Below are 25,068 nucleotides of genomic sequence, written 5' to 3' on the forward strand. Positions count from 1 at the left end.
TACATAGAATAGATCACGATTTTGTTGAAATTACTAATGATGTAATATGTGAAGGGATACAAAATTGGTTGATATTGTATAAAATATTTACTATATAAATATATGTTATAATTGCATGTCATTTATCAGATATATGACTATGCATAAAGGGTATAAGAAATTGTTTTTTTATTATTTTCTTAAGTTTATTTAAGTCGTGCCTGTTTTACCAGTCGCTCTTTTACTACAACTCTCGATCACAATTGAAAAGCCACAATTTTGACTCCCTTTGATTCTATTTCATTAGAGATTAATCAAGATCAGGACAATATCGAAAAAATAATAAAATAATTGTATGACAAACTTGTATTTTAAAAATACCGCCATAAATTAAAATTTTTTAAATTTGATCCTGGCGCTATCTATACAAAAACTGCTCAAACTTTTCAACAAGTTACCGATCGATTTTTTGAAACAGGAGTACAGGCGCTACCTGCTGGAAAGCAGTGGAAACTCCGCGACAATGGATCGATAACTTGCCGCATAGCTTCTGCTATTTGCCGGCAGACGGCGCTTGTGTTCCTGTCTTTCAAAAAATCGATCGGTAACTTGTTGAGTAGTTTGAGCCGTTTCTGTATAGATGGCGCTACTATCGAAAAATCGAAATACACCCCCCTACCTCGACGACGTCCGCAGACAGACTAACGCGCACCCCTGCCCAGCGACACTTACTCGGATCAGTTACTGTGGTTATTTTTTCTTTTATTGTAGGAAAATTATGCATAATAACCTCCATTGACCCCTGGAAATGAGCGGCGAGAGAGTGTCAAATTCCTAAACCACGGTAATCGGCATTAGCTCTAAAGAAGGGCTCCAGAACCTTATGTCTATTACCTTGAAGCCCTTCATGCCTAACAAACAGATACCTTTCTCGGGGGGAGATCCAAACTGTGATTTCCCCTTGGCGCCTACGCTGTCAAAGAGTTGGTTATACCCTTCTTTTTGACGCTGTGGCCGACATTGGGGGTTGCACCCCATAGGAGCGATATGGCCACCCTGAGCTCCAAACACGAGTGATGGAGTATAGTCGTTGATATTGAAGCAATCTGTCGTTACCGTCAACGTCCATTAGATTGTTGCAGTGCGAAGCGTTTTACATTTTTACACGAGGATATAGCAGATGGTGCTCGTTCTCAAGGCAGAATTTCAAGACTCCTCGAAAACAAAGGCATGTCTCGTCTGGTCGGATTTGTAGTCACTGCTGCTGGATAAATTGTTGTACCTATCTGATTTATTCGTTCGAAAACATAAGAAATTCTGTTATATGGGAACATTAAATATGATATTAAAGTGATCTGATACAACACTGAAATATTCCGCGCAACCTACGTCATAATAGATAAAACGCTGCAATCTATGTGTCATCTGATTTGTTAAGATTCAGTGTTTTGTCTGTCGAAGTGTAATTTTTTTATGAGTACTGTTATCGACCAACATAAAAGAAAGATGTGTTATCGAGAAGTGTCACAATTACAAAATACTTGATCGATTGATTCATCTGATTGTGAGGTATGCATTTACGAACGTCTACATGACAATTTCTTCTTTACAGAAATTATAATTTAATTTCACATTAAGTATAATAAACGTTTAACAAAAATTTAATAACTGTTGAGTATTTATCACAAATTAAATGAACATAAATTTCATGTACAAGGTTTATGAAAGAAGCTACATAAATTAAAGTTACCATTAAGAAGGAAACATGTCAGGTGGAGAAAGAAAAAAACGTGCTTGCGACAGAGGACAGGGTTGGGAAGAGGCAGGTGCTGAATTTTATCAGGAAAGTTATCCTGCAGCAATTGAAGCAGATTTACAGCAAGCGTTACAAAGAGATCCTTCTCATATAGCCACTTTACTCCCGAGTAAAAAGTCTAGAGTTGGTAAGTCTATGATTGATATAAGTTAATAATACATAAAATTATTACATCATTAATCCTTTGTTAATAGCAACATCTAAACGAATACGTAATGACACAAAAACAACATTAAGAAGACGTACTAGTACAAGGTCTCGTGGCACAACTACATCAAGACGTATGTCAACAAATATTCACGATGCAGCAGTGTCTATGTTGCCAGACTTGTCTGAAAATTTATCTAACGAGGAACGGACATGGGAAGAAATAATGCAAATTAAGGCTATGCCTGTGTGTATGGCGCAGAAGATACAATTAAAAAATCAATTGCAAGTATGTTAAATGACATTAATCCGAAATAATATTCATTTAAAATTGAATAGATATACAACATGTATTCATACTTTTTCAGAGTGCAACAAAATTAAGGTTGCAAGGCTTTGAACAATTGAAATGGCAACGAAGGAAAGCTTGGCAACAATTTCGTATTAGAATGAAAGAGGCCTATTCAAAAATGGAGTTGTGGAATGATAGCCTTAAAACAATTGGAGGAAATTTTGGAATGGGAATAGTAGCATACTTTTTATTCATCAAATGGTTAATGTATCTTAATATTCTTTTATTTACGATTATGTTTTTATTTATCGTGTTACCTGCAATATTACTCGATGTGCCAGAAGAAGAATCGTGTATAAATTCCAATAGCAGTAACAGTATAGCTTGCTGTTCACAACAATATTGGAACACGACTCAAGAAAATATCGGTATAACAGATATTGGTATTTTAGAATACACTTTATTATTTTACGGTGCATATACTCACATGAGTTATGATGCTTCTGGCATTTTTTACAATTTGCCATTATCTTATATTTCTGCTACTATTGGCGTGTTTATTCTTAGTTTAATAGCAATTGTTAAGTCTGCTGCTAAAAGCTTCAAACAGAGAGTGGTTGAAAACGAGGGTCAATTTTATCAGTATTGTAATTTAGTTTTTGGTGGGTGGGATTATTGTATACACAATGAAAAGTCTGCTGGGGTAAAGCATAAAGCATTATACAATGAAGTGAAAGCATTTTTAGAAGCTGAGAGATTAGAAGAGGAGAGACAAAATCGAACCAGAGAGGAGAAAACAAAATTGTTTCTTACGCGTTTATTTATTAATTTAATTATTTTAATGGTATTAATCGGCTGTGGTATATTTATTTATTATATATTTGAATTTTCATTCGATCAAATTTCATTATACATAGGTGAAAGCTATGATAACTATCTGTCGTTAAATAAAATTGTTGAGTTATTTTTTGAATTTCTTCCATATATATGTATTGTTGTTTTAAATCTTTTAGTACCGTTTCTGTTTCGATATTTGGTCACTCTAGAAAATTATAGTCCAGCATTTGTTATACATATAACTCTTTTGCGAACTGTATTTCTACGACTTTCTTCTTTCATTGTTTTACTCACTTCATTTTATAGACTAATCGCTGGCGATGTACCAGATAACGAATGCACTAATCACGATGCTAGACGTCCATTGTGTTGGGAAACATTTGTAGGACAACAATTTTTCAAACTTTATATCACTGATCTTTTTCTTCAGTTCTTTATGACATTTTTTATTAATTTTCCTAGATCAGTAATAGCAAAACATACAGAAAATAAGGTACTACGATTTTTCGGAGAACAAGAATTTGATTTACCTAAGCATGTATTAGATGTTGTTTATTTACAAACTATTTGCTGGCTTGGTTGTTTCTTTGCACCTTTGTTACCATTGGTGGCTGTGATCGGTACTTTCTTCTTGTTTTATATTAAAAAATTTTCTTGCTTAGTAAACAGTATTCCCTCCAGCAAAATTTATAGAGCGAGCAATTCAAACGCGCTTTTCATGTTCATTTTACTAATTTCATTTATTTTATCTACAGTTCCAGTTGGTTATTCCATTGCAGAGATGGTACCGTCAAAATCTTGTGGTCCATTTAGAGGTTTCAAGTCTGTATGGTCACTATTAATTCTGATGTTTGCTCACTTTCCTAATTGGCTTCAATCAGTTTTATACTTTTTTGGTACTGCTGGCTTTGGTGTACCAGCTTTTCTTGTTCTTACACTACTTTTATATTATTTTTATGCGGTAGCAGTAGCGAATAAGCATATGGTTACAGTTTTAAAGAATCAGTTGGTATTAGAAGGACATGATAAACAATTCTTATTAAATAGATTAAGTGCATTTATTAAACAGCAACAAGATCAGAATAAATATCATCAAGACCAGGCTAATGAGTTAGGAACATTTTCATAATTAATATTATGAAAACTGAAATAATTTTTATGTAGAAATTTTTAAAGTGCACAAATTTAGCAATTGTATGATATATTCATGTATATGTAAACTATATACACAGATATTCAAATTGATTTATTTACCTCTACTTTCCGCATGGTAATAAGACTGTTCAACTCGTTTAATCAATTGAATGATTGCTATTGAAAATAATTTAGCAAATTAGTATAATTAAGAAAAGTCAAGATACTTTTCAATCAATTCGTTTAATTTTAACTAATAAAGCAATTTGGAAGAATAAGAATGAAGAAAAAAAACACATTTAAGAAAAAATCAGGGTACAAAATGAACACTGTGCAATAATAAAAAAAAAAAATTGCAAAGTATTAACTATGTATTTGTAGTTTAAGGTACCACTAAAAGTTAAGATTCATATAAAGTAGCAGTAGTAAATGTAAAACCATTTTCTTTTTAATGTTATTTTGCATAGACTGCTAGAAAAAATAATTTTTTTATTTTTGTTCTTTACATCAACATGGAATATCATAAATTCACTTCTTGAATTTAAATAGGGTGCTTTTGCTAAAATAAAGTGAAGCGAAGTGATATATGATAGACCTATTTTTAGATTACCTGAGTATTAGAAGTATAATGTGATTGTAAATAGGTTTCTTTAGGCAAATCAAGAGATGTTTAAGAATAAGAGGATATTTTATAGTAGAATGTTTATTACATGTGTATCAAAATATTCATTAACCAAAAATTAATTTATACTTCTGTTTTAACAGATTTTATTTTTGTAAAATAAGTTTTGTTTATAATTTAATAATCTTTGAGATAAATTTATGAGATTTATTCCAATATACAAAGTATACTTACTGCCATTTTTGAAATATATATACAAATACATATATAGTCATTATATGAATAATAGACATTTTTTAATGTTTTTAATTTTAAAATATGATCATTGTTTTTCATTTGGGATAAGTTTTATCATCTTTAACACTGCCATTGTACATGAAAATATCATTACTCCAACTTTACCATCTATAAACAAATATGCATGTATAAAAAGTTTTAGTAAGAACTATGCATGTATGCAACTTTTTGCAAGTAAATATTGTAAAACTGCCAATATAGGTTACATAGTTTCAAGAAAGCATTTTATATGAATTTTATACAAATATAACTATAAAACAACTGCATATTAATGTCACTCTGAACACAGCTTTTACTAAGGACCACATTTCATTCATTATTACATTATATCTAATATTCTATTTCTCTGATGTCATTAAACCAGTATTAAAAATAATATATAGTATAATTAGTGGTATTATGGATAACAAGAATTCTTCTGTGCTAAAGGGGTAGTAAATGCTTTCATCTTCATTGAAACTTTTATACATTTATAAAAGTAAGAAAATGAATTACAAGTGTACTATCTACCCTATAAAAGACTGCACATTTTTGAAACAGCTTTCCTAATTAAACCAAAAATCATTTTTGATGTTTACAATATGTTATGTATAACAAGACTATATGCCTATTATAATAAAATATGGTTAATAAACTATAATGTATGTAAAATGTACAAAATATTTATTTTAATCTTTGTATTAGAATAGAAAAATCATTGTTTAGTTAATCATGTAACAATACTTTATATTTTTATGTTAAGATTTCTGTTTTTACTTATGATTTTGTTGAATGTAGCTGAAAGAAATATTTTATAAATGAATTCTGATTTTTTATACAAGGAAACATTTTATTTATTACTTAATAACTCACTGCTTCAGCAATATCAATCCAATCCATTGCTGCTGCTAAAGCATCATTTTTGGATGGAAGTTTATCATAATTCCAATAAGTGAAACATGAAAAAGTTCCTGTAGAATATAAATTCCGTTCTACATTTTCTCTCTCCGATTTTTTCTGTTCAAGAAATGTAAGACCTTTATATCCAGAAGGTATTACTATCTTTTTCCCTTGCAGCGGATGTCCACGAAAGGATGCATTATAGTCTATACACAAATAAAAAAAAAGCTTCTTTTAACCTTAAATATAGTTAACGCGATGTTACGTGTCTCTAGAAAGAAATATAATTTACAAAGCATGTAATTATTAATCCTCGTACAGTGTTCTTTAACCTACAATAAAAATTGTTATCGATGAACAAATTTATTAGTGACAATTTTAAAATTAGTAAACTTACGTTCGCCGTCTATGTTACGGATATAAGGAGTAAAATAAGAAGAAACATTAGCAGATTCGTCTCCATAAATTTTGCATGGCATTAAATGTAAAACATTCTCTTTTACTTCGGATAAATCATGATTTATATGTAAACGTATGGCCATGGTTAAACGGAAATATTTATACACCTTTTTGGCGGGAACTGGTTCGACCTTAATAACTATTTTTTCTACTAATTATGACATAAACGCAAGTCAGTATTTTTTATAATATATCATTTACAAGCTTATAAATAATATTTATTTATTAAATAATCATTTAATATATCACAATTGTTTATAAAATGTGCTCTATTTTAAACGTTCATTTGTTAAAATACGTAACGACGAAGTAGTCCGCGACGAACATATTTTTGACTGCGGGGAATTTGTTGTTTCCAAAGTGACTAAAATGTTTCAATTAAAAAATACATGTTTCTGTATTTTTGCATAAGTATAGCTTTTTAGACATGTGATAAAACATGTTCAGTGGGGATAGCTCCCCACTATAGTTAAAATAAAGGAAGTGGGGATGAAAATTTACCACCGCCGCGCAACGCGCACTCACAGCGTCAGTTGCAGTCGATTGCCCGATTCGATTCGATCTTATGCTTTTCAATTCTCACTTCACGAAAATTTCGTGTGAGTGAAGAGTTTTCTCGCGAATAGAAAAAAAAGAAAATAGTGTGTTCGCGTGTCCTTGGTGTAGAACGAACCGTGTGATCGACAGCGTCGTGGGATTCTCCTTCTGGATAACGTAATCTTTTATTTGGCCAAAGATGAGTACGCCGGTAAAAAAAGTGCCCATTCACCTGCAGGTCAGTTAGAATTTTAGAATCCGATTATTTTATTTTTACCCTTTCTTTTCTATTTCCCTCTATCCTTAAGAAGGTTTCTTCTTCGCGTTTAATTATTATCACATTTATAAACTGCGTAAAATATTTCCTAGATGTAAATGTAGGTGGAGCGAAGACCGGCTTATCTACCATTTATGCAGCAAATGGATCGTACACGATATACGGAGCACTTATGTCCTAATCCTATTTTAAATGAAATTTCCAAGTTATCTACCGATATTAATTGATTTCTGTACGAAAATGTACATTACGACCCTAACAGATCTCAGGCGTGTTCGACGATCGGTGCACTAACATTTAAAAATAAAAATAGAATGATTCGTAGAGTTATATCGAGTTAAACTGCACGCTTTATCTGTATTAAATAAAAAAGAAACAAACGTAATATCTACGGTATGATAAATAGAATCAGTTGACAAGTAATCGAGCGATAACGACTATCGCCGGCGGATAAATCGAATTTGGTATACTTATAAAGTAAATGGTGTCGGTAAACGGCCGTGATAGACGTCTGATGGACCGTGTGCAAATGTTAATCGATGCACAACTATCAACTAGAATTAATACAGCAACAAAACTGATCATCCTCTTAATTCGTTTATCGTAAATCTTTAACTGGAATAATATTTACTTGAGTTTCCTCATGCAATAAATTATTCAAGACCAATGGAACTGATTTAGTATCATGCAGAATAATCACTATTACCTAGGGATATATACGATTGTTTAAATAACTTATTCGCAAATATTCGTTGTTTTAAGTACAACCTAACGCGAAGGGGGTCATTGAACTAGCGATCAATAACCAAGGTGGGTGGCTTGTTTAACACAGTCGACAGTAATTAACAAGTAACATTGTATAACTTAGCATTAAAAAAATAATACATATCTAGTAATCTAGTTACCATAGAGTCAAATTTTCTATTTATCCCTCTGATTCACGAGTATCGTTAAATACAGATCACCCTTTTTTTCCCTCATAGCACCATACATTATAAACCGGTTAAATCGTCCTGTTGACACGCGAGTAGAGTAGTGAACTTGATTATCTAGCGCTCGATTCGCCAAACAGCCGTTATACAAATAATATAACGCGTTAATAGGAAATATTCTAAATGCAGGTTAGATCAGAAGCTGCGAACAGAATAGGTACGAATAATGAAACGTGAACCATGAATCGTTCCCATTATCCAGTCATCTAGCGAGCGAGATTAATTTGAATAATTAAGGTATTGTTATATTAGAGCTGAAAGTAAATAGACTCGATGGGTGTATCCGCGTTACTATTAAAACCGAAAGTTTCGTCGCATCATCCTAGTGATAGGAAGGTTGCTGCCTTATTGATCCAGGCGTCTTGGCGCTCGGCATCGGTCTATCTCGTACAAGGAGCCCACTGCAGCCACGTGAAAATAACGTTACATATATTACTATTATCACGAATAAAATTGAGCTAAAAACGAGATAAATGCATAGATTCAAAATAGATAGTGTAAGATGCATACGATGCATCAGGCGGTACTTTAGAGCAGATAACGCATGACGCATAAGGTGCGTCAGACGGTATTATAGGGGAAATACCGCAAGACGCATCAGGTGCGTCAGACGGTACTCTAGGGCAAATAACGCATGACGCATACGGTGCGTCAATCGATATCTCAAGACAATTATAACCAATGTTACAACCACTAATAGAACATTAAAATATACTCATATAGAAGTGGAATAAATGTTGAAAATCTCTGGAGATGAAAGTTTTTACAAAAATAATTCACCCCGGAGGACTTTCTCGGTTCCCGGACCCACAGATTAAGAATCCAACCTCTGCGCTCAAATTATTAACCCCGAGTGTGCTTCGACCGGTGGTATGTCGCGTACAAAGTCGATACCGAAAAGCCGTCGAGTAGGGGGCGGGGGCGAAGTGAAACACGAGGGTGGTTCGCGACGATAATTCGTGCTGTGAAAATCGTACGGCACTGCCGGCTAGGGCTTGGGTAACAGCGTCGAATCAATAGTTCGTCGACACGAAGTCTCGGGCCGAAGTCGGAAAAACCGTCGGGCTTGGATTTTTACTCGCGGGAGCACAATTCAGCCCGAGAGACAGAGGCGACTCCGTTTCCCGGCGAGCTACGGGCACGGCGCTCGGTTTCCGCGAGTAAAAATAAACGCGAATGTTGACTGACATTTTTGCGCGAGCCTTTCATCCCGATTAGAGGGGGCGTAGGTTTGATTTAGAGAAGAAGCCGCGGTGGAAAACGCGTGGAAGGGATTCTGTATACACACTGGGGCAGCGTTCTTTCGCTTAAATGGGGTTCGCGGTGGTAAGATTCAAAACTTTCTGGCCGGATCGCGTTTAAACAACGGGGAACGAGTGTCATCGTTCACTTCGGTTAATGGCTAACCGTAGACTTCCATACGCGACTAATTATAATTTTTCATTTTCAACTTTCACTGATTCGTTTTGGGGCCAATTGCGCGCCTGACTCCGCCACTAACGACAAAGTGATTCTAGGCGTGCTAGTTCGGCTCACCGAGAACTTGACGGCGAATTTAGTCGAATGGAAGTCGGTCAAACGAAATGCAGATTACTGGCATTATTCTGGTGGCATAAATAGACGAGAAGGGGAAGCCAGGTGTGACCCGGTGCTGCCGTTTCCGCGGCTGTTTATTCCGAATGGAAATTGGAACACGACGGTGGGTCGGTATTCCCCACCATTTTTTTATATTCAATTAAACAGGTGCAAGAATGATTTATTGGCTGATCGCGTTCTTTCAGAAGCAATGGCACTTCTGTATTGGGTGCCAAAACGATGGAATTAAATTAGAATATTTGATCTGAATTCCCTGTTCACTTTATCTATCTATGCTAAATGTATTAATTAGAAATATTTATGAATATGCATTCCTCCAATCAGTTAACAAAATGCATTTATTGCATTGGTATATTCGGACGACTGTAAATTCTAAGCTACAGTACCGTAAGCTGGAGTACAGTATGCTACGTGTTAGCTCAACCCCAATTCCTCAAAGAAAATGGCCAGAAGGTACGGCATTATGTAACGTTATGCAATTGCAAGTTTCATAAGTTGCATCAATAGTCGAATATGTCTGTGAAAAAAGAATTATCACGACTATTTGGCCAGCTAATAGGCGACCAAAGCGGTGTCTCATTAACCTTAAGTAAACGTTAGCTCTGTCCAGTGAACGAGATAGAAACTAGAGTTTCGCTCCTTAAAGGTAGGAAAATCCTTTTCCCAGTGTGAAAGCGGTCAATTATCATTTCTCTCGGAGCTCGTGCGGCGAACAGACCGGACGGTATAATTAAAAGAAGAAATCAGCTTTTAATTGGACCGAGCAGCGAGTAGAACGAAGCGATGGTGTTGCCCATGCAACCATAGCCGAATGCTTTACCCGACAATGTGTCTATCTAAATGAAGCAACCAGATGAGGAAACGAGATTCTATTGCGGTCGGGTTTACGCGATAAGAATAGAGTTCGTGAATTGGATCGAACTATCCAACCGATAAGATCTTTTATTTGGATAGTGTTCCTTACCCTGCACACGAATTCGAGTTGTTTGCGTGGCTGGAGAAACGATGGAAACATCGATTTTACCAGGAGCGTGTCTATGGGGATGTAAGATCCCATGGGGTTGCGGGTTTTGGTAGTAGATTTAGTAATAAGTTAAATAGAATCTTTTTCTTAACGAGATAATTTTCATCGGGGTGGAGAAAAAATTCTAGGTATCACTAAATTACAGTGGTAATTGAAAATTATAGGAAATTGAAGTTTAGGTTTAGGTTGATATTTAGGTACTAGGTACTTAAAATATTAAGTAATTACCTAGAATATATCAATATATTTAAGTTTTACTAGTAGTACCTAAGTAAGTACTATCCTTATTTTTGGATCTAGGGAATTATTACTAGTACTCTGGTATCTAAGCAAGTACCAGTACCTTAGTGTACAATATTAATCATAGTGTCCGTTCGTCTAGTGAAAAAGCACTGACTTTGGAGTTCAAGTTTAACCGCAGCAAATATCATAAATCTAATTATTTAATAAAAGTGTTAAAATAATTAACATAATCATCTGATAAAAGCTTTAGAATATTAATTAATTTATTAATATTTTATTAATATTAGAATATTTATTGAAATTACAAAATACATTAGATGAACAGACACTATGATTGATATTGTACCTAAAATAGATAGGCATATCTAGGTACTTATTAATACTTAAAATCTAAGTAGGTACTATTATTTATCGTAGGGATTATAAGTAGATATTATATCTACAAATAGCCTAGTTTAGATGAAGTACCAACATAACTATTAGCTACTGCTTGAGATAGGTACTTCAGGCACGCGTAGTCAAAAATACATTTCTTTTCTCCGGAAACTAGGACAACCTTCGATTGAAATGAAAAGAATCGAATAAAGATTGGATCTGGTTGCCGCAATTCACGTAGGCAGAGACCTTGTCATCCTCGCGGTATAGTTATTAGGCAGAGGCGCGAACATGTGTGTTTCATGTGTTTGAGATATCTGCTTGGATATTTTCAGCAGACAGCAGCTTAAAATACATTCCGCGTACGACGCTGTGATTTTTGGGGAAAAGAAATTCTTGCTAGCACCTCGATATTGATACTTACGAACCCAGCATTGTCTTCGAGAATCATTTCTTAATAATTTAAACTTTCTTATCGTATATATGTATAGGTTATCTAGCATAATATCTTTATTATCAAATTCTTATTTGGGAATATCTGATAAGGGAAATATTAACTTAAGTAATAAATCTATTTCATCATCAATTAAAGAAAGTACCTACTTAAGTATTATTAGATATCCAAAAGAATTCTGCTTCTTTCTTTATCATTATTTTAAATTTGAACAAATTCAAAAGTAATCGAATATAATGAGAAAAAAAATTCCCATAATTCATCTATCTATTTTTACCTTCTTCAGGGTGGCGCACCCTCTAAGCACAGTAAACGGACCCGGATTATTTATGTACTAGATACTTAGGTGTCGTGTGCTCACTTACCTAAAATATCCATGTCCATTGAGACATGTAACGCGTTTCCCTCACCCCTGGCGTGTATTCGATTTAACGAACCTGCACCTGCAGCACTTAAGGGGTGAAGCAGATCGGGATCGATTTCACGAAAGCCTCGACGTTCACTATGGTTTAAAGTCACGCGGGGTTGCGAAGCAATTTCACGGTTTGGAGACCTCGGTCTGCGCGAAGGGTGCGTTGCACCACGCGTTGCATTAGGGGGGTGCGTACTCGGGGTCGGTTACAAAACGTGGGTGGTTGCGATGGATTGTCCTTTTTTTTTCCCCTCCCTCTGATCTTTCTCCCCTGTGCACCCTTTTATCTTTGCCCGGATAGGGCGAACCCTAAGGGTGGTTGTCAAAAGTCCTTTATGCGGTCTCCTTTCTCCACGCTCTTCCAAAGCTCAGATAATATTTATGCGTTTTGTCTGTGCTTCTTCAGCTATGCCCAAGTGGTGTCTTTCGTCAATTAAAATTTCAATGTCTCCCTTTTGTTTTCCTTGATTATGGATGAATCTTCCACCGATAATCCAAAGCGCGATTAACGTAGTTTCTATTTAAAAAAAAAGTAAAAAAGAATTTTGTCTGTGCTTCTTCAATTAAAATTTCATGGCTCCCTTTTGTTTTCCTTGATTATGGATGAATCTTCCACCGATAATCCAAAGCGCGATTAACGTAAACTTTCCATAAAAAAAAAAAGTAAAAAAGAAGAAAGTGAACTGGTAAACGGAGAAAATACATATGCATATACGGGGAACGTGATTTTCAGCCGCGATTGTATGGTAATGTTTCAAGTGGAACGGCGAAAAACAGTGCATTTTCCTTGTAAAGAAGCCAGCGTACAACTCGAAGAGAAATCTGTTCATTCTTTCAGATGGAAAGATCGTATGGTCGAACAGAAGGTGGTACGCTTATCAGTCACATCACATCGCGTATACTGCTCTAAATCCAGCATTGGCGGAAGTGCGTGAAGCGTAGCTTCTATTATATACTGATTGGTATACCATAGCGTAGAGCAATATACGGACGTTAATCGTCTGCACCGGATGTTGGAACCGACGCACGTTGCAAACGAATATCAAGGACAATATGCGGGGGGGATTTGGGTGCTCAATGAAAGACACTTTGGTTCATCGTCGAAGATCCTTTTTTCGGATAACACCTCTTATTTCATATAAATTTATCCTTATAAAATAAACAAATTTTACAATAATATTTCATTCCATGCGCGAGTTCACACTGAATAATTATTTATCAAAGTGAAAGGGTTAAAAATGAGATATATTCCCACAAGCATAGATTGCATAACGCGTGTGATTTGAGAATGAGGGGGACGGGGGAGAATATTCGCCGATGGCCTGAATAGTTTAATCCTGATCACTGGGAAACATAGGGAAACATTACGTGGAATCAAACCACGATAGGAAACCATTATACACTAGGTACACTGTTTATTTTTCTAGATTTACCTCCCGCCAAATTTCATTTAAATAATGAAAGACCAGATATGAAACCAAATTGACTGAAACTCCAAACCAGAGAATCTTTAAAGAATCGATCGTTATTCAATGTCATCGCCGCGGTTTCTTTTTCTAGAATATGTAAATTAATACCGATCGTCCGTTCTGTTTGCAGAGCGCGCAAAACAGGCTGCTGATCAAGAACGGCAAGGTGGTTAATGACGATGGCATCACGGACAACGACGTCTACATCGAAGACGGGATCATAAAGTAAGATTCTTTCACGTTATAATTCCCTTGATTTCTGTCTTACGTAACATCGAACACTGCAGTTATTACGGCACGTTTCGATCGACGGTTTTTCATTGAAACGTATATACACCGATGAATAGTTATGTAAATGAACGGTAGGACAGCGGATCGACGTAAGCGGGTACACTTTCGGAATTTTTTTACGATCAGCGTTTCCCATTCAGTAGCCTAGTCGCGTGTTTGTTTGCCGCTTTACGCAAGCGAAACGCGATACACGCGGATCGTTTTATCAATGAGTAACAACAAGCGAAGCAGCGAGATAACACGCTGATGATGGCGGGTGCAATTTGTCAAACGAGCGTGACATGCACAAGCTAATGGACCGTTGAAAGGCGGTAACGTTAGGCGTACACTTTAATTACGTGTAACTGGGTGGACACGATCGATCGATCGGTATATAAATCAATGCTTTTTTCCTACGACAAAAATGATCATTTATGTCACGTTTGTTGCACCTTGCACTCGCGATTCAGATGCGGTATCGTTGGACCAAAGTTAAATTATAATAAATCTGAGTCTGCCAGACTCGTCGGGGCGGCTGACGACAGACGATCCCTAACCCTAACCTAACCCTAACCCCGTTTTTCTGAACTCATGATATTATAATCGCATGCCGAGTGAGCGCTAGCGAGAACAGAGTCAATCCCGCTGCCACCTGGCGGTCGCCGACCCGAGCTAAGGGCGCCAGGGGAGACTCACCGCCTTCCCCCTCCACTAAACGCCTATACGTATTCCCGTCGTTGACCTTTTTTTTTTTTATCTGGTGGAAATCTTTCAAAGACACCCCCAGCCACCCTGGGGAGGGGCCAGAGGTAGTGTGGGATTTTTACCCGCTAAAACCCCCACGGCGCTATAGAGAGGGCCCCAGGACCTCTGACGAACAGACCGGGACCCTACCACCCTTGGCGCACTGGCGCCCCATCTCGGGGGACCTCCTCGCCCCTGGCGTCCCATCGTTGACCAGGGTTAATCTTCACCAATTTTCTATCTTTAGACAAATGGGACGCAACCTGATAATACCAGGAGGCACGAGGATCATCGATGCCCGTGGGAAGTACGTGATGCCCGGCGGTATAGATCCGCACACCCACTTCGAATTGGAGCTTATGGGAGCGAAGACTGTGGACGATTTCTATCAAGGGACCAAGGCAGCTGTGGCCGGCGGTACGACTATGATCATCGATTTCGTCATTCCTATGAAGGACGAGTCACTGATGGAAGCGTACGACCGGTACAGAGAGACCGCCGACAAGAAGGTCTGCTGCGATTATTCGCTCCATGTCGCCGTTACTTCGTGGAGTCCAAAAGTGAGACATTGCACATGTTGGCATGACCGTTAGACACTACTGTTACATGTGGTTAGGTCACACCATTGTTTGACTATTATAATAACTTCACGTTCCATAGGATCTATGTATAAGTAATTAAAAAAAAATGAAGTAACCAGTATTTTACATTGTTTATACCTAGAGATTAGTGGATAGACTGATTTAAGCTTTACATTAGAGATAACATCCAATGGAAATATTGTTAGGATGAATTAATGAGATCTGTTGAAACGATGTTACGCGAGACAAGCATACCGCCGCACAGTTCACACGCATTCTCTGTTCCATTTAGTCGGGCGGAATGAGATAATTAGTGTAACAGAAGACATTCTTGGAAAAGAGAGCATATTTAGGAGTGACCTCTTTCTTTGCTATCTTAACCTGTTAACCGAGAAAGTAGCTGCGAAGAATTCACCAATTTCTTATTTCATTACACGTGCGAAGATAAATTATTATCTAGCGTTGATAGCCAATTAAGCGATTGAAATCTGCGAGTCGATCATCAGGAAGATTGCGAGTACTTAGATTGTTGTCATTGAATTGAATAGCGCAGTGAAAACAATTGTATATAGTAAGGCGTGCGGTAATTGTAATTATTCAGAGTAGAAAGGCGCTAATTAATTTTTAAATTGAAATTGCATTATTTAAAATTAATTATACAAAATTGAACGCGTTCAGCTCGGACAGTGTTATTCATCTAAATCGTTAGATTTTTAAGGAAACCGTGTCTTAGATCATTGATCGAGCGGCATGCTCGCGCGCCAGTCGTTTCCAAATACGGGCAAACCGATAGATCTTGCGATAAATTGGCAAATCGCAGAGATCCTGCGGCTGCAGGTAGCACCGGCTTTATAACTGTAATCGGGTTCGTGAATGGAATAGCGAAACGAATCGGTGAGGAAATCGCGAACCGCTTACGGTTGCATGTAAATCGTCGTGCTCCTTATTTGCTCGCGCTTGTCCGTTCGAAACGATTCCTCTCTGTCTACGTCACCTTCACGAATTCATCCTTTGTTGCAGGTCAAAGAGGAAATGGCTACGTTGGCGAGCTCGCACGGTGTGAATAGTTTCAAAATGTTTATGGCCTACCGTGACATGTTCATGCTAAGGGACCCGGACTTAATTGAGGCGTTCAAAACGTGCAAGGAATTGGGTGCAATTGCGATGGTTCATGCGGAAAACGGCGATATTATTGCCGAGGTATACAGTGATTTATGATATTGGTTACTGTTAGCCTTGGAACGAGCAATCAGTTATTGTTGGACCTGGTTTACTAGCATCAACTGACATATGTTTGTCCCTGTTCAGTGAAAAAAAAAAATCAATGAACTGACATACATTATTAGTTAAAAGGTCAAATTTAAGTGTATATTTCTGATTGAAAACAACAGTTGAGTGTCTAAAGTTCTAAGGACCACCGTTCAAGTACCGTGCGTCGCCGACTTTCCGGACGTTATTCGTCATGTTATAATTGTTCGATTATAGAGACAAAAATGTCAGTTTATTATCCAACCCGTATCTAAGATTGAAAATCTTGAAAAGGGGGCTATAGAATTTAGACTTTCTGTTACTTTTGTACAGACCAAATGGTAAGAGTTATCGAAAAAATTTTTGCGCAATTGTGTTTAGAGGGTCAAAATCTCAACGAATGGCCGAAATTGTTTTTTTTTTTTTTTGCTACTTCCGGACTGACCGGAAATGGCCGAAAAATGGCCGAACCTCGCTCCAGTCTACTTTAGTGTTGCATTGCCCGATAAAAATAGAAGCCTATTCGGTGTCTGACACGAATTTTCTCCAAGGATATATCGGAGGGATTCGAAATTGTTTCAGAACACGAAACGATTGCTCGAAGCAGGAGTTACAGGGCCGGAGGGTCACGAAATGTCGCGTCCTGAGGAAGTGGAAGCGGAAGCTGTGAATAGAGCGTGTATGATAGCCAGCCAGGTAAATCATACGTAGAATTCATTCACTGAGATATATTTAGAAATCAATGTTTATATTTGTCTAGCATGCTTGTTTACTATTTCTAGCACCCTGCTTTCAGAATCAATATGTTCCTGATAGATTGAAGATTATTGAGACACTGATGGATGTACGATGCTTCTTATCACGATTTTAGTTTCATTTTATTATTTTTGCATAAAGTACTTTGCTAGAAATAGGACGGCTGCTTTTAATTAAATATTTGAGTGGTACGTAGTTTCTTGTACCACGTTGAAAAGTGCTAATTACTGTAAATGAGTGTTATAAGAAGGAAGAAAAAGTAGCACTCAAATGGTTAATATTTTGAAATGAATCCAGAAATCCAATAGTACTGTAAAATAGTATTTATACTATATACAGGGCCGGCCCTGACCATAAGGGCCCATTTAAAAAAAAAAAGTAGCTCAAATAAAATTTATAAAATTAACATTAAAGCTTGTATAACTAATTTAGATTTCCATATTCAAGTAAACTTATCGGTCTTATGGGGGCCCTGGACCTTGAGAGGCCCTAGGCCCAGGGCCGGCACTGACTATATAAATTTCAAGCTTTAAATTGAAATATTGTAATTACTATTTTACGGTACTTCTATGTCACCAAATTCCCTAAGATTTTTAATATTTTAAAATTACTCACAAAATATGCAACAGCCACCCTGTCCATGTTCACAAAGAAAGCTCCTCGCCACCTGTACAATTAAACAGATGTTATCGAAGACAGAAATCCATCGAAATTCTGCATGCTTAGGTGAATTGTCCACTGTATGTAGTGCATGTGATGAGTCGTAGCGCCGCAGAGGCGGTGGAAGACGCTCGCATACGAGGCGTCTGCGTCTTCGGCGAGACCTTGGCGGCCACAATTGGCACGGATGGTACCAACTACACGCACGAATGCTGGAGACACGCTGCGGGCCACGTATTGAGCCCACCACTCAGACCAGACCCAGACACGCCTAATGTGATCCTGAATATGTTGACCAAGTGAGTCGAAGCCACCGTCAGACATTCGTTTAGGGTGACTTTGACATCCGGATCACAATGTGTTTGTTTGTTTAAAAAATCTCCTCTGTCAGTGTTGCCTGAACTATGAAATTTTTATGTGACATAGAAAAGGATGGACAGAAGAACCATTAGATTTCTTTTAGAAAATAGAAAAGGTAGTTATAGTCTATAGGCTAGGATTCCTAAATTTAACACGTTGAACGCCAAGAATAGTAATAATTAATTTTCAAATTTCAAGCTTTCTTGTACCATAGCAATATTACTTAAAATAATGTTTTTCTATTGTTTTCTTTTAATTATTCAGGCGTGTGTAAATTGCGGGACTGGTGACCCCTATGGCGTTCAACCTGTTAATATCAGTCTACATTTTCGAGTGGACCACCCGTACCTAGTTACGCCTATAGCAACTATGTCGCAGGATCATTAAAGCGTATAAAATCAATCAGATAGCCATAAGTTCAGGAATACCTAGGATCGTTCTTAAAGCGTACACGCGAACATCGGCAAAGTGTAATTATAGTACCCCGATGTTGCATGCACCGGAAATTATATTTAGAATTTCTGTCGAAATTCTCGTGCATGAACGCCGATAGTTAACTGCGGTTCATTCTACTTTTCCTTTGCCCTATTTATTTTCCGTTTGAAATCAGACTTGCACAGCTGGCACGAATCTCTTGTATCAATGTGTAGATGTTGTATCGTACTGTAATTGGACACAGTGATCACGATTGAAATAATCTTAGCCGATTTTTATCAAACTGTACCTTATCGTTAATTGAAAAGCAACTAACGAGCCATGAATCGTAATTTTCTCTGATTGTAAATCCTGATCAATCGTGATCACTTTTTTTTTATCTGACCAAAACTGTAGTCAGGATTTAAGTCTTGACCAGTTAGAGGATTAACGTATGGCGTTTAGGTGAATTCGCCGCTGTACGTAACCGCATTGACGAGCAAATCAGCCGCTGATGTGGTTTCGACTAAACGCTCGGAGGGTGTTGTCCTGTTCGGAGAAACTCTGGCAAGTGCCGTGGGTGTCGACGGTAGCGAGCAATACGGGAAAGATATCGAAAAAGCCAGGGGTTACGTTACTAGCCCGCCGTTGAGACCCGATTCCACGACACCCGCTTATCTAATCGAACACCTAGCTCAGTAAGTAATTCAACATTGTTCGTATTAAACGTTTGGCTGCGTTGGAATATTTGGGATAAGGTCTATGGGAAAGCTTGCGAGTACAGAGGATGGACTCGCTTTTCAATGATGCGTGGGTGCAATGTGGGCTTTTCTTAGTTAACGGTAAACGAAGGGGAAGAAGTCATCTATTATTTGCCTCCAGCCTTGGGAAAACCCAGGGAGAGCTTAAGGGGAACCATAAGTTCGATTCTTAGGGAGGCAACTTAGGGTTCTCCCTTTCTGTTAACTGAGGGAAATCTAACCTTATCTCCCCATGGACGTTGCCTTAAATATCACAAAAACATGGTCCCAAGGGTAATTCTTCGTTTCACCAGCTTTGGATTGAAAATTGTGTCGAGACTTGGAGTACTTCTATTTAAGAGATACAGAAGCCAGCTAACAGCTAACCTATTTGATGATTTTCAATGTTTATCTACTTTCGAGAGCTTCCCTCAAGGACTTCGAGCACTTCGTTCCAGCGAATCGACGAGTCGGAAATTGTGTGAAAATCGATCGACGAATTCTGTTTGATTCGAAATTGAACACCGGACGATCTTTACCTAGCTCGGTGTTATTAATTATGTTCCACGAGTACTCGAATGACGGTGATAAATTGCAGCATGAACGAATTGGCACACGCGACATCAGCGTAACTGAACTTAATTTGCATAGACATTGCGTGGGAAGTCGGTTTTATCTCTGGCGGCACATTAAACGATCAAACGGGCAGAGGAAAATTCGTTTAACAGATCATTGAACGAGTTTAAACGTGAACAGGAATTTCATTTCAATTTTTATATCAGAACATATCATTGTAGCTTATCAGAGATGTCAAGGTAACCTTTTATCAATTCTCTTTGATCATTGTTGAATTTAATGAATATTCATGAATATTATCTCTTCAGGGACGGTCTTCAAGTAACTGGAAGCGACAACTGTACCTTCAACGCGGAACAGAAAGCCCAGGGTAAGGATGATTTCTCAAAGATCCCGAACGGTGTGAACGGTGTCGAGGACAGGATGTCTGTCCTCTGGGAAAAAGGTGTCCACGCTGGTATAATGGATCCGACGAGGTTCGTTGCGGTGACCAGCACCAACGCCGCTAAGATCTTCAACTTGTATCCGAGAAAGGGAGTGATCGCCATTGGTTCAGACGCTGATATAGTTGTATGGGACCCCAACAGGAAGCGTACCATTTCCGCTCAGACACACGCTCAGGCCGTTGACTTCAACATCTTCGAGGTATGCTGATATTAAGCTTCAATAAAAATCTTCGTTGTGGTTCACTTCGTTGTAAACAAGCAGGAGAACAAGGTAATTAACCCTTTGGTTACAAAAGAATGACTTCACTTGATGGAGTTTATTGTATTGCATTTTAGGAGTTAATTAAATTTCATGCTAAACAATTTTGTAGAAACTGACTTCTGTTAAAAGGAAATTATACATGCTGATATTAAGCTACAATAAAAATCTTTGTTGAGGTTCACTTCGTTGTAAACAAGCAGGAAAACAATGTAATTAACCCTTTAGTTACAAAAGAATGACTTCACTTGATGGAGTTTCTTGTATTCCACTTTAGGAGTTAATTGAATTTGATACTGAACAATTTTGTAGAAACTGACTTCTGTTAACAGGAAATTATTGTTAAGTTGTATTTGAGTAGCAGAATGGTGGAAGGTTCTTCAAGTTTGGACTTGGATCATTTCAGGGTATGGAGGTTCATGGAGTGGCAGAGTATGTTATAGTCGAAGGACGAGTTTGCGTGGATGAATGTGAATTGAAGGTTGTCCATGGCTTTGGAAAGTTCGTGGAGACACCTTGCAATGCTGATTACGTGTACAGCATGATAGAAGATAGAGAGAAGGTTCGTAATATCTCTGACTGACCAAGTGGAACGTAAATAGAAATGTGGAAATAATGCATGGAAATTTTGCTGTTTGTTCAGAGACCACGCGGTGTCCCGAGATCCGAAGCAGAAGCGAAGAAGTACGCTGAAGAGGATGCTGCTATCGCGAAAGCAAGACAGGAGGCTAGAGCTGCTGCCCTTGCCAAGAGCTATCAGACGAATGGTACTCACGAGAGCCCGAAACCGAAAGTGAAGATGCCTGACTGTTTACCAACATTGCCTGACTCGGCGGTGGTTACGCCATCGTCGAAAGGTCCACGACTGGAGGGACAGAGAAATTTACAAGATTCTACTTTCTCTATTAGCGGTAGGTACCAGAGAGGCCAACTTTGATACCTGAAGAGAAAAGGAAAAATTCCTTCGTAGCATCAAACCTTCTCTGAATTTCTAAATTCAATCAATCACCATTTTACCAAAGTTGAAGCATAATTATTAACCCTTTAACTGCGGGTACTTTTAGCACAGCCGATTAATTTTAAATTATATTACTGAAGTGATATTCTATTTTAAAAGATTTATTTTATTTTTATTAAGCCACACCCGCTATTTGACACACCCGCAGTTAAAGGGTTAAAAAATTGGAGGAACCATTGTGAATAAATATTAAAAGAGATACATATTTTACAGAGGACGTAGAGGAAGCAAGAAGAGCCTGCATCCGCGTGAACAATCCACCGGGTGGACGCAGTGCGGGAGGTTTTTGGTAATTTATTATGAAAGAAAGAATCAAGGTCCGCTTTGCATATAGGAATTTTCTTTCGAGAGAAAGGTGAATTGACGTGCTGAATTCTCTCCTCACCTTCCTCCCATTACGCGTACACATTCTACATAAACATTTTCTTTCTCTATTTCTATTATTTTCCTATCAGACAGCTTTCAGGTTCGCTAAATCATTCGTGAAAATGTATCGTTTCTTATCAATTGATATTCCCATCGATCAAGGTCTGTCCCATCAAAGGAGGAATCGGGAACCACGGGTCAGTAAAGTGTACACGTTCGTATTCTCATGTGTATCACACCATTTCTCGCTTCATTATCGCTTCATTGCCGCTCTCTCTGTGTATACCGTACGCTTCAATTCTTTGACCTTGGACCGTTCGCGCGTTCTTTGTTAAGATTCTGCACTTGTTCGAATAATCGACGGTTAGTTTTATCACTTTGTGCAATAGATCTGTTATGTTTCTCGTCCGATGAAACGGTTTGTTTTTTAACGATTAATCGTCGTGAATGAACGCGTGTTCCCTTTGTACCATACGTTGTTTCATTGTTTTATAAGATGTTACAGAAGATGCTTTATTCCTCGCGGTTAAGACGCTTTGTATGTTTGTTTAAGTTTTCACGAAGATCCTTGTGAATACGAGATCGGGACGTGAGAGATATATTTCTGTTTCTCGAAAATGTTTATAGATTTGTACAAAAAAAAAGAGAAAAAAGAAAGAAATAGTATTTGATAACGAGGAAATTCCAAGGTCAAGCTTACGAGCAAATTATATTTATTGCATAAATATATATATTAACTCTTCTAACTATTCGAAATCGTTTATACACGATATCAAGTACCTTATAAAGTATTCAAGGATCGTGTTTTATTAATGAAACACGATCATTTAAAATAGATACATTATTTGCTTCTCAATAGGTTGTACATTACACATGATTGTTGATCAGTTTATTGTTGTAACTTTGGTTTATCTGTTTCGTGAACGATCATTTACATAACAACGGTGTACAAACGATCATCGTCGTCGTCGTAGTCGTCATCATCGGTTTCATCAACGACTTCACGCGATGACGTAAATATTACATTACATGGTCGGTGTACATATTACGGGCGGAAGCCGTTTCGTTGTTCTCATTTAATCAAGGCTTCTCCAGCATGCAACTGTCTCATGGGCATAATAACATTACACGTTTTTATACAATGTAACTTTAGCTGTAAAACCGACACCGGACATCGTTAGTTTAAGTCTTAAGTTTAAGAAACAGCCCATGATGTTTATGTTTCGTTATACATGTAACGTTAACGCGTTGACTGTAATTCAATGTAATTAAATAATTAAAAAGATGAAATAACACGATTATATTAATAATATATGAGGTAGAAGAGCATAAATCTGAGAATTAATTGATGGTATCCTTAATTGTAATTAGAGCTTCTTGCTACACATACGGCAGTCAACGTGTTAATGATAACAGATGATACGTTTCTGACCATAGTAATAGATACATGATTCAGTTAATTGTAATGAGTGTAAATATTAAAGTATCTTTAGTTTAATAATTCGAGGCAGTCGAACCGTTTGTTTTGCAGTAAATTCACGTTAGTATCTTCAAGTGATATATAGATATGGCTCAATTACCACAGGAATTCTGTGAATCGGAACAAAGTGCTGATAAATGAGAAAAAGAATTAGATAAACTTTTTGGATCTTTTTCATCGTATTTGTATCGGTAGAATTTTCGCGAATCTAAGATAGTTCGAGCGATAAAGTGATCTTCAAATTCGTGATACTATAAATTGTATTGTAAAATTCGCAAAATTGAACGCAGCATGAAACAATGTTTTTATTTATAATATACTTTGACATTTCGAATATTTATCAAAAATTTGATAGAAAAATATTCCACCGTTCAAAGTATCAAGATTTAAAAAGATTGGTCGATCTGACCCGTAGCTTGTACCAATATTAACTTATATTACGCACAATTCTTAAATAGACCAAGGTTATCTGCTAAAATCATTAATTAGCAGTTCCGTATGGAGAAGAGAATGTTAATGTAATGCATTTAAAGAGAACGCACATGTTGTTACAAAATTTCACACAGAAAGATCAAATTGTACATACCGGATGTTCGGCTACAGGTTAGGGCATTCTTTGTGGAGATGGGTGCCGAGAAGATCGCGAACAACTTTTTCCTTCACCAAAATGCTCGTTAAGGCGCAGTTTTTAAATTATTAATTTGAACACTAATTACCCAGCACTGTTGCGGCCGCGCCTGCGCACTATGCGCGCTCTGATTGCGCGGGATTTTTTTAAAATTCAAAAGCCTTAATGAGCATTTTAGTAAAGGACAAAGTTGTTCAGAATTACTCCAGCTACCACTGCCTGCATGAATACCCACCCCTAATCTAACACCCTGTATATTATATAAGAGAAAAAAACATTTTATAAATTTCCCAATTAACACTTTGACGATCTTTTCATGAAATATTTGACTCTTGCAATTTTACATACTTCATTTTATTCTAATAGAAATTATAATCAGCTTTATTTAATATAGGTACGCTGCAAAATTACTAGTTTCCTAATTGTAATTAATATAATAATGGCAAAAATGGTAAAAAATTAAATTGGCCGTCAAAGTGTTACCATAAATCCTACATTCCGACTTTTAACATGCTATATAAAAATCATCCTTCCTATCCTTCTTCTTTTGAATTATTATCATTAAAAAAAATGATATCCATTATTATTTTATGAATTCTGTAAGACGTGTACCATGAGAAACAATACAAGTGCTCGTCAGTGAAAGTAAATCTACCAGTGATGGTTTCAAAGGATGGTAAT

At 37.1% G+C, this 25,068-nt stretch overlaps 3 protein-coding genes across 5 annotated transcripts; 2 read left to right on the forward strand and 1 right to left on the reverse strand.

The window, feature by feature from the left end:
- Nucleotides 1-980: 980 nt before the first annotated feature.
- Nucleotides 981-4,499, forward strand: LOC117600101 (transmembrane channel-like protein 7). The gene is made up of 4 exons (XM_034315101.2): nt 981-1,548; nt 1,697-1,922; nt 1,990-2,231; nt 2,311-4,499. The coding sequence occupies exons 2-4, from the start codon at nt 1,745-1,747 to the stop codon at nt 4,198-4,200; spliced, it is 2,310 nt and encodes a 769-aa protein (XP_034170992.1). The 5' UTR covers nt 981-1,548; nt 1,697-1,744; the 3' UTR covers nt 4,201-4,499.
- Nucleotides 4,500-4,645: 146 nt separating this feature from the next.
- On the reverse strand, nt 4,646-6,863 carry LOC117600109 (ribonuclease H2 subunit C). Of its 2 annotated transcripts, none has more exons than XM_034315118.2 (3): nt 6,401-6,863; nt 5,977-6,209; nt 4,646-5,232 (listed from the first exon to the last, which is right to left on the reverse strand). In XM_034315118.2, the coding sequence occupies exons 1-3, from the start codon at nt 6,543-6,545 to the stop codon at nt 5,215-5,217; spliced, it is 396 nt and encodes a 131-aa protein (XP_034171009.1). In that variant the 5' UTR covers nt 6,546-6,863; the 3' UTR covers nt 4,646-5,214. The 2 variants fall into 2 exon arrangements, with proteins under 2 accessions (XP_034171009.1, XP_034171008.1); XM_034315117.2 differs by having other exon boundaries at nt 4,646-5,901.
- A 132-nt stretch (nt 6,864-6,995) lies between these two features.
- On the forward strand, nt 6,996-24,156 carry CRMP (Collapsin Response Mediator Protein). Of its 2 annotated transcripts, none has more exons than XM_034315108.2 (10): nt 6,996-7,237; nt 13,972-14,066; nt 15,103-15,415; nt 16,457-16,636; nt 17,267-17,380; nt 19,340-19,572; nt 20,499-20,835; nt 21,302-21,457; nt 21,539-21,806; nt 22,127-24,156. In XM_034315108.2, exons 1-10 carry the CDS (start codon nt 7,199-7,201, stop codon nt 22,204-22,206), a joined length of 1,815 nt encoding a protein of 604 aa, XP_034170999.2. In that variant the 5' UTR covers nt 6,996-7,198; the 3' UTR covers nt 22,207-24,156. The 2 variants fall into 2 exon arrangements, with proteins under 2 accessions (XP_034170999.2, XP_034170997.2); XM_034315106.2 differs by lacking the exon at nt 19,340-19,572 and adding an exon at nt 18,167-18,399 and having other exon boundaries at nt 6,998-7,237.
- Nucleotides 24,157-25,068: the final 912 nt, after the last annotated feature.

The sequence above is a fragment of the Osmia lignaria genome, chromosome 15 (genome assembly GCF_051020975.1).
Source record: "Osmia lignaria lignaria isolate PbOS001 chromosome 15, iyOsmLign1, whole genome shotgun sequence".
NCBI lineage: Eukaryota > Metazoa > Arthropoda > Insecta > Hymenoptera > Megachilidae > Osmia > Osmia lignaria.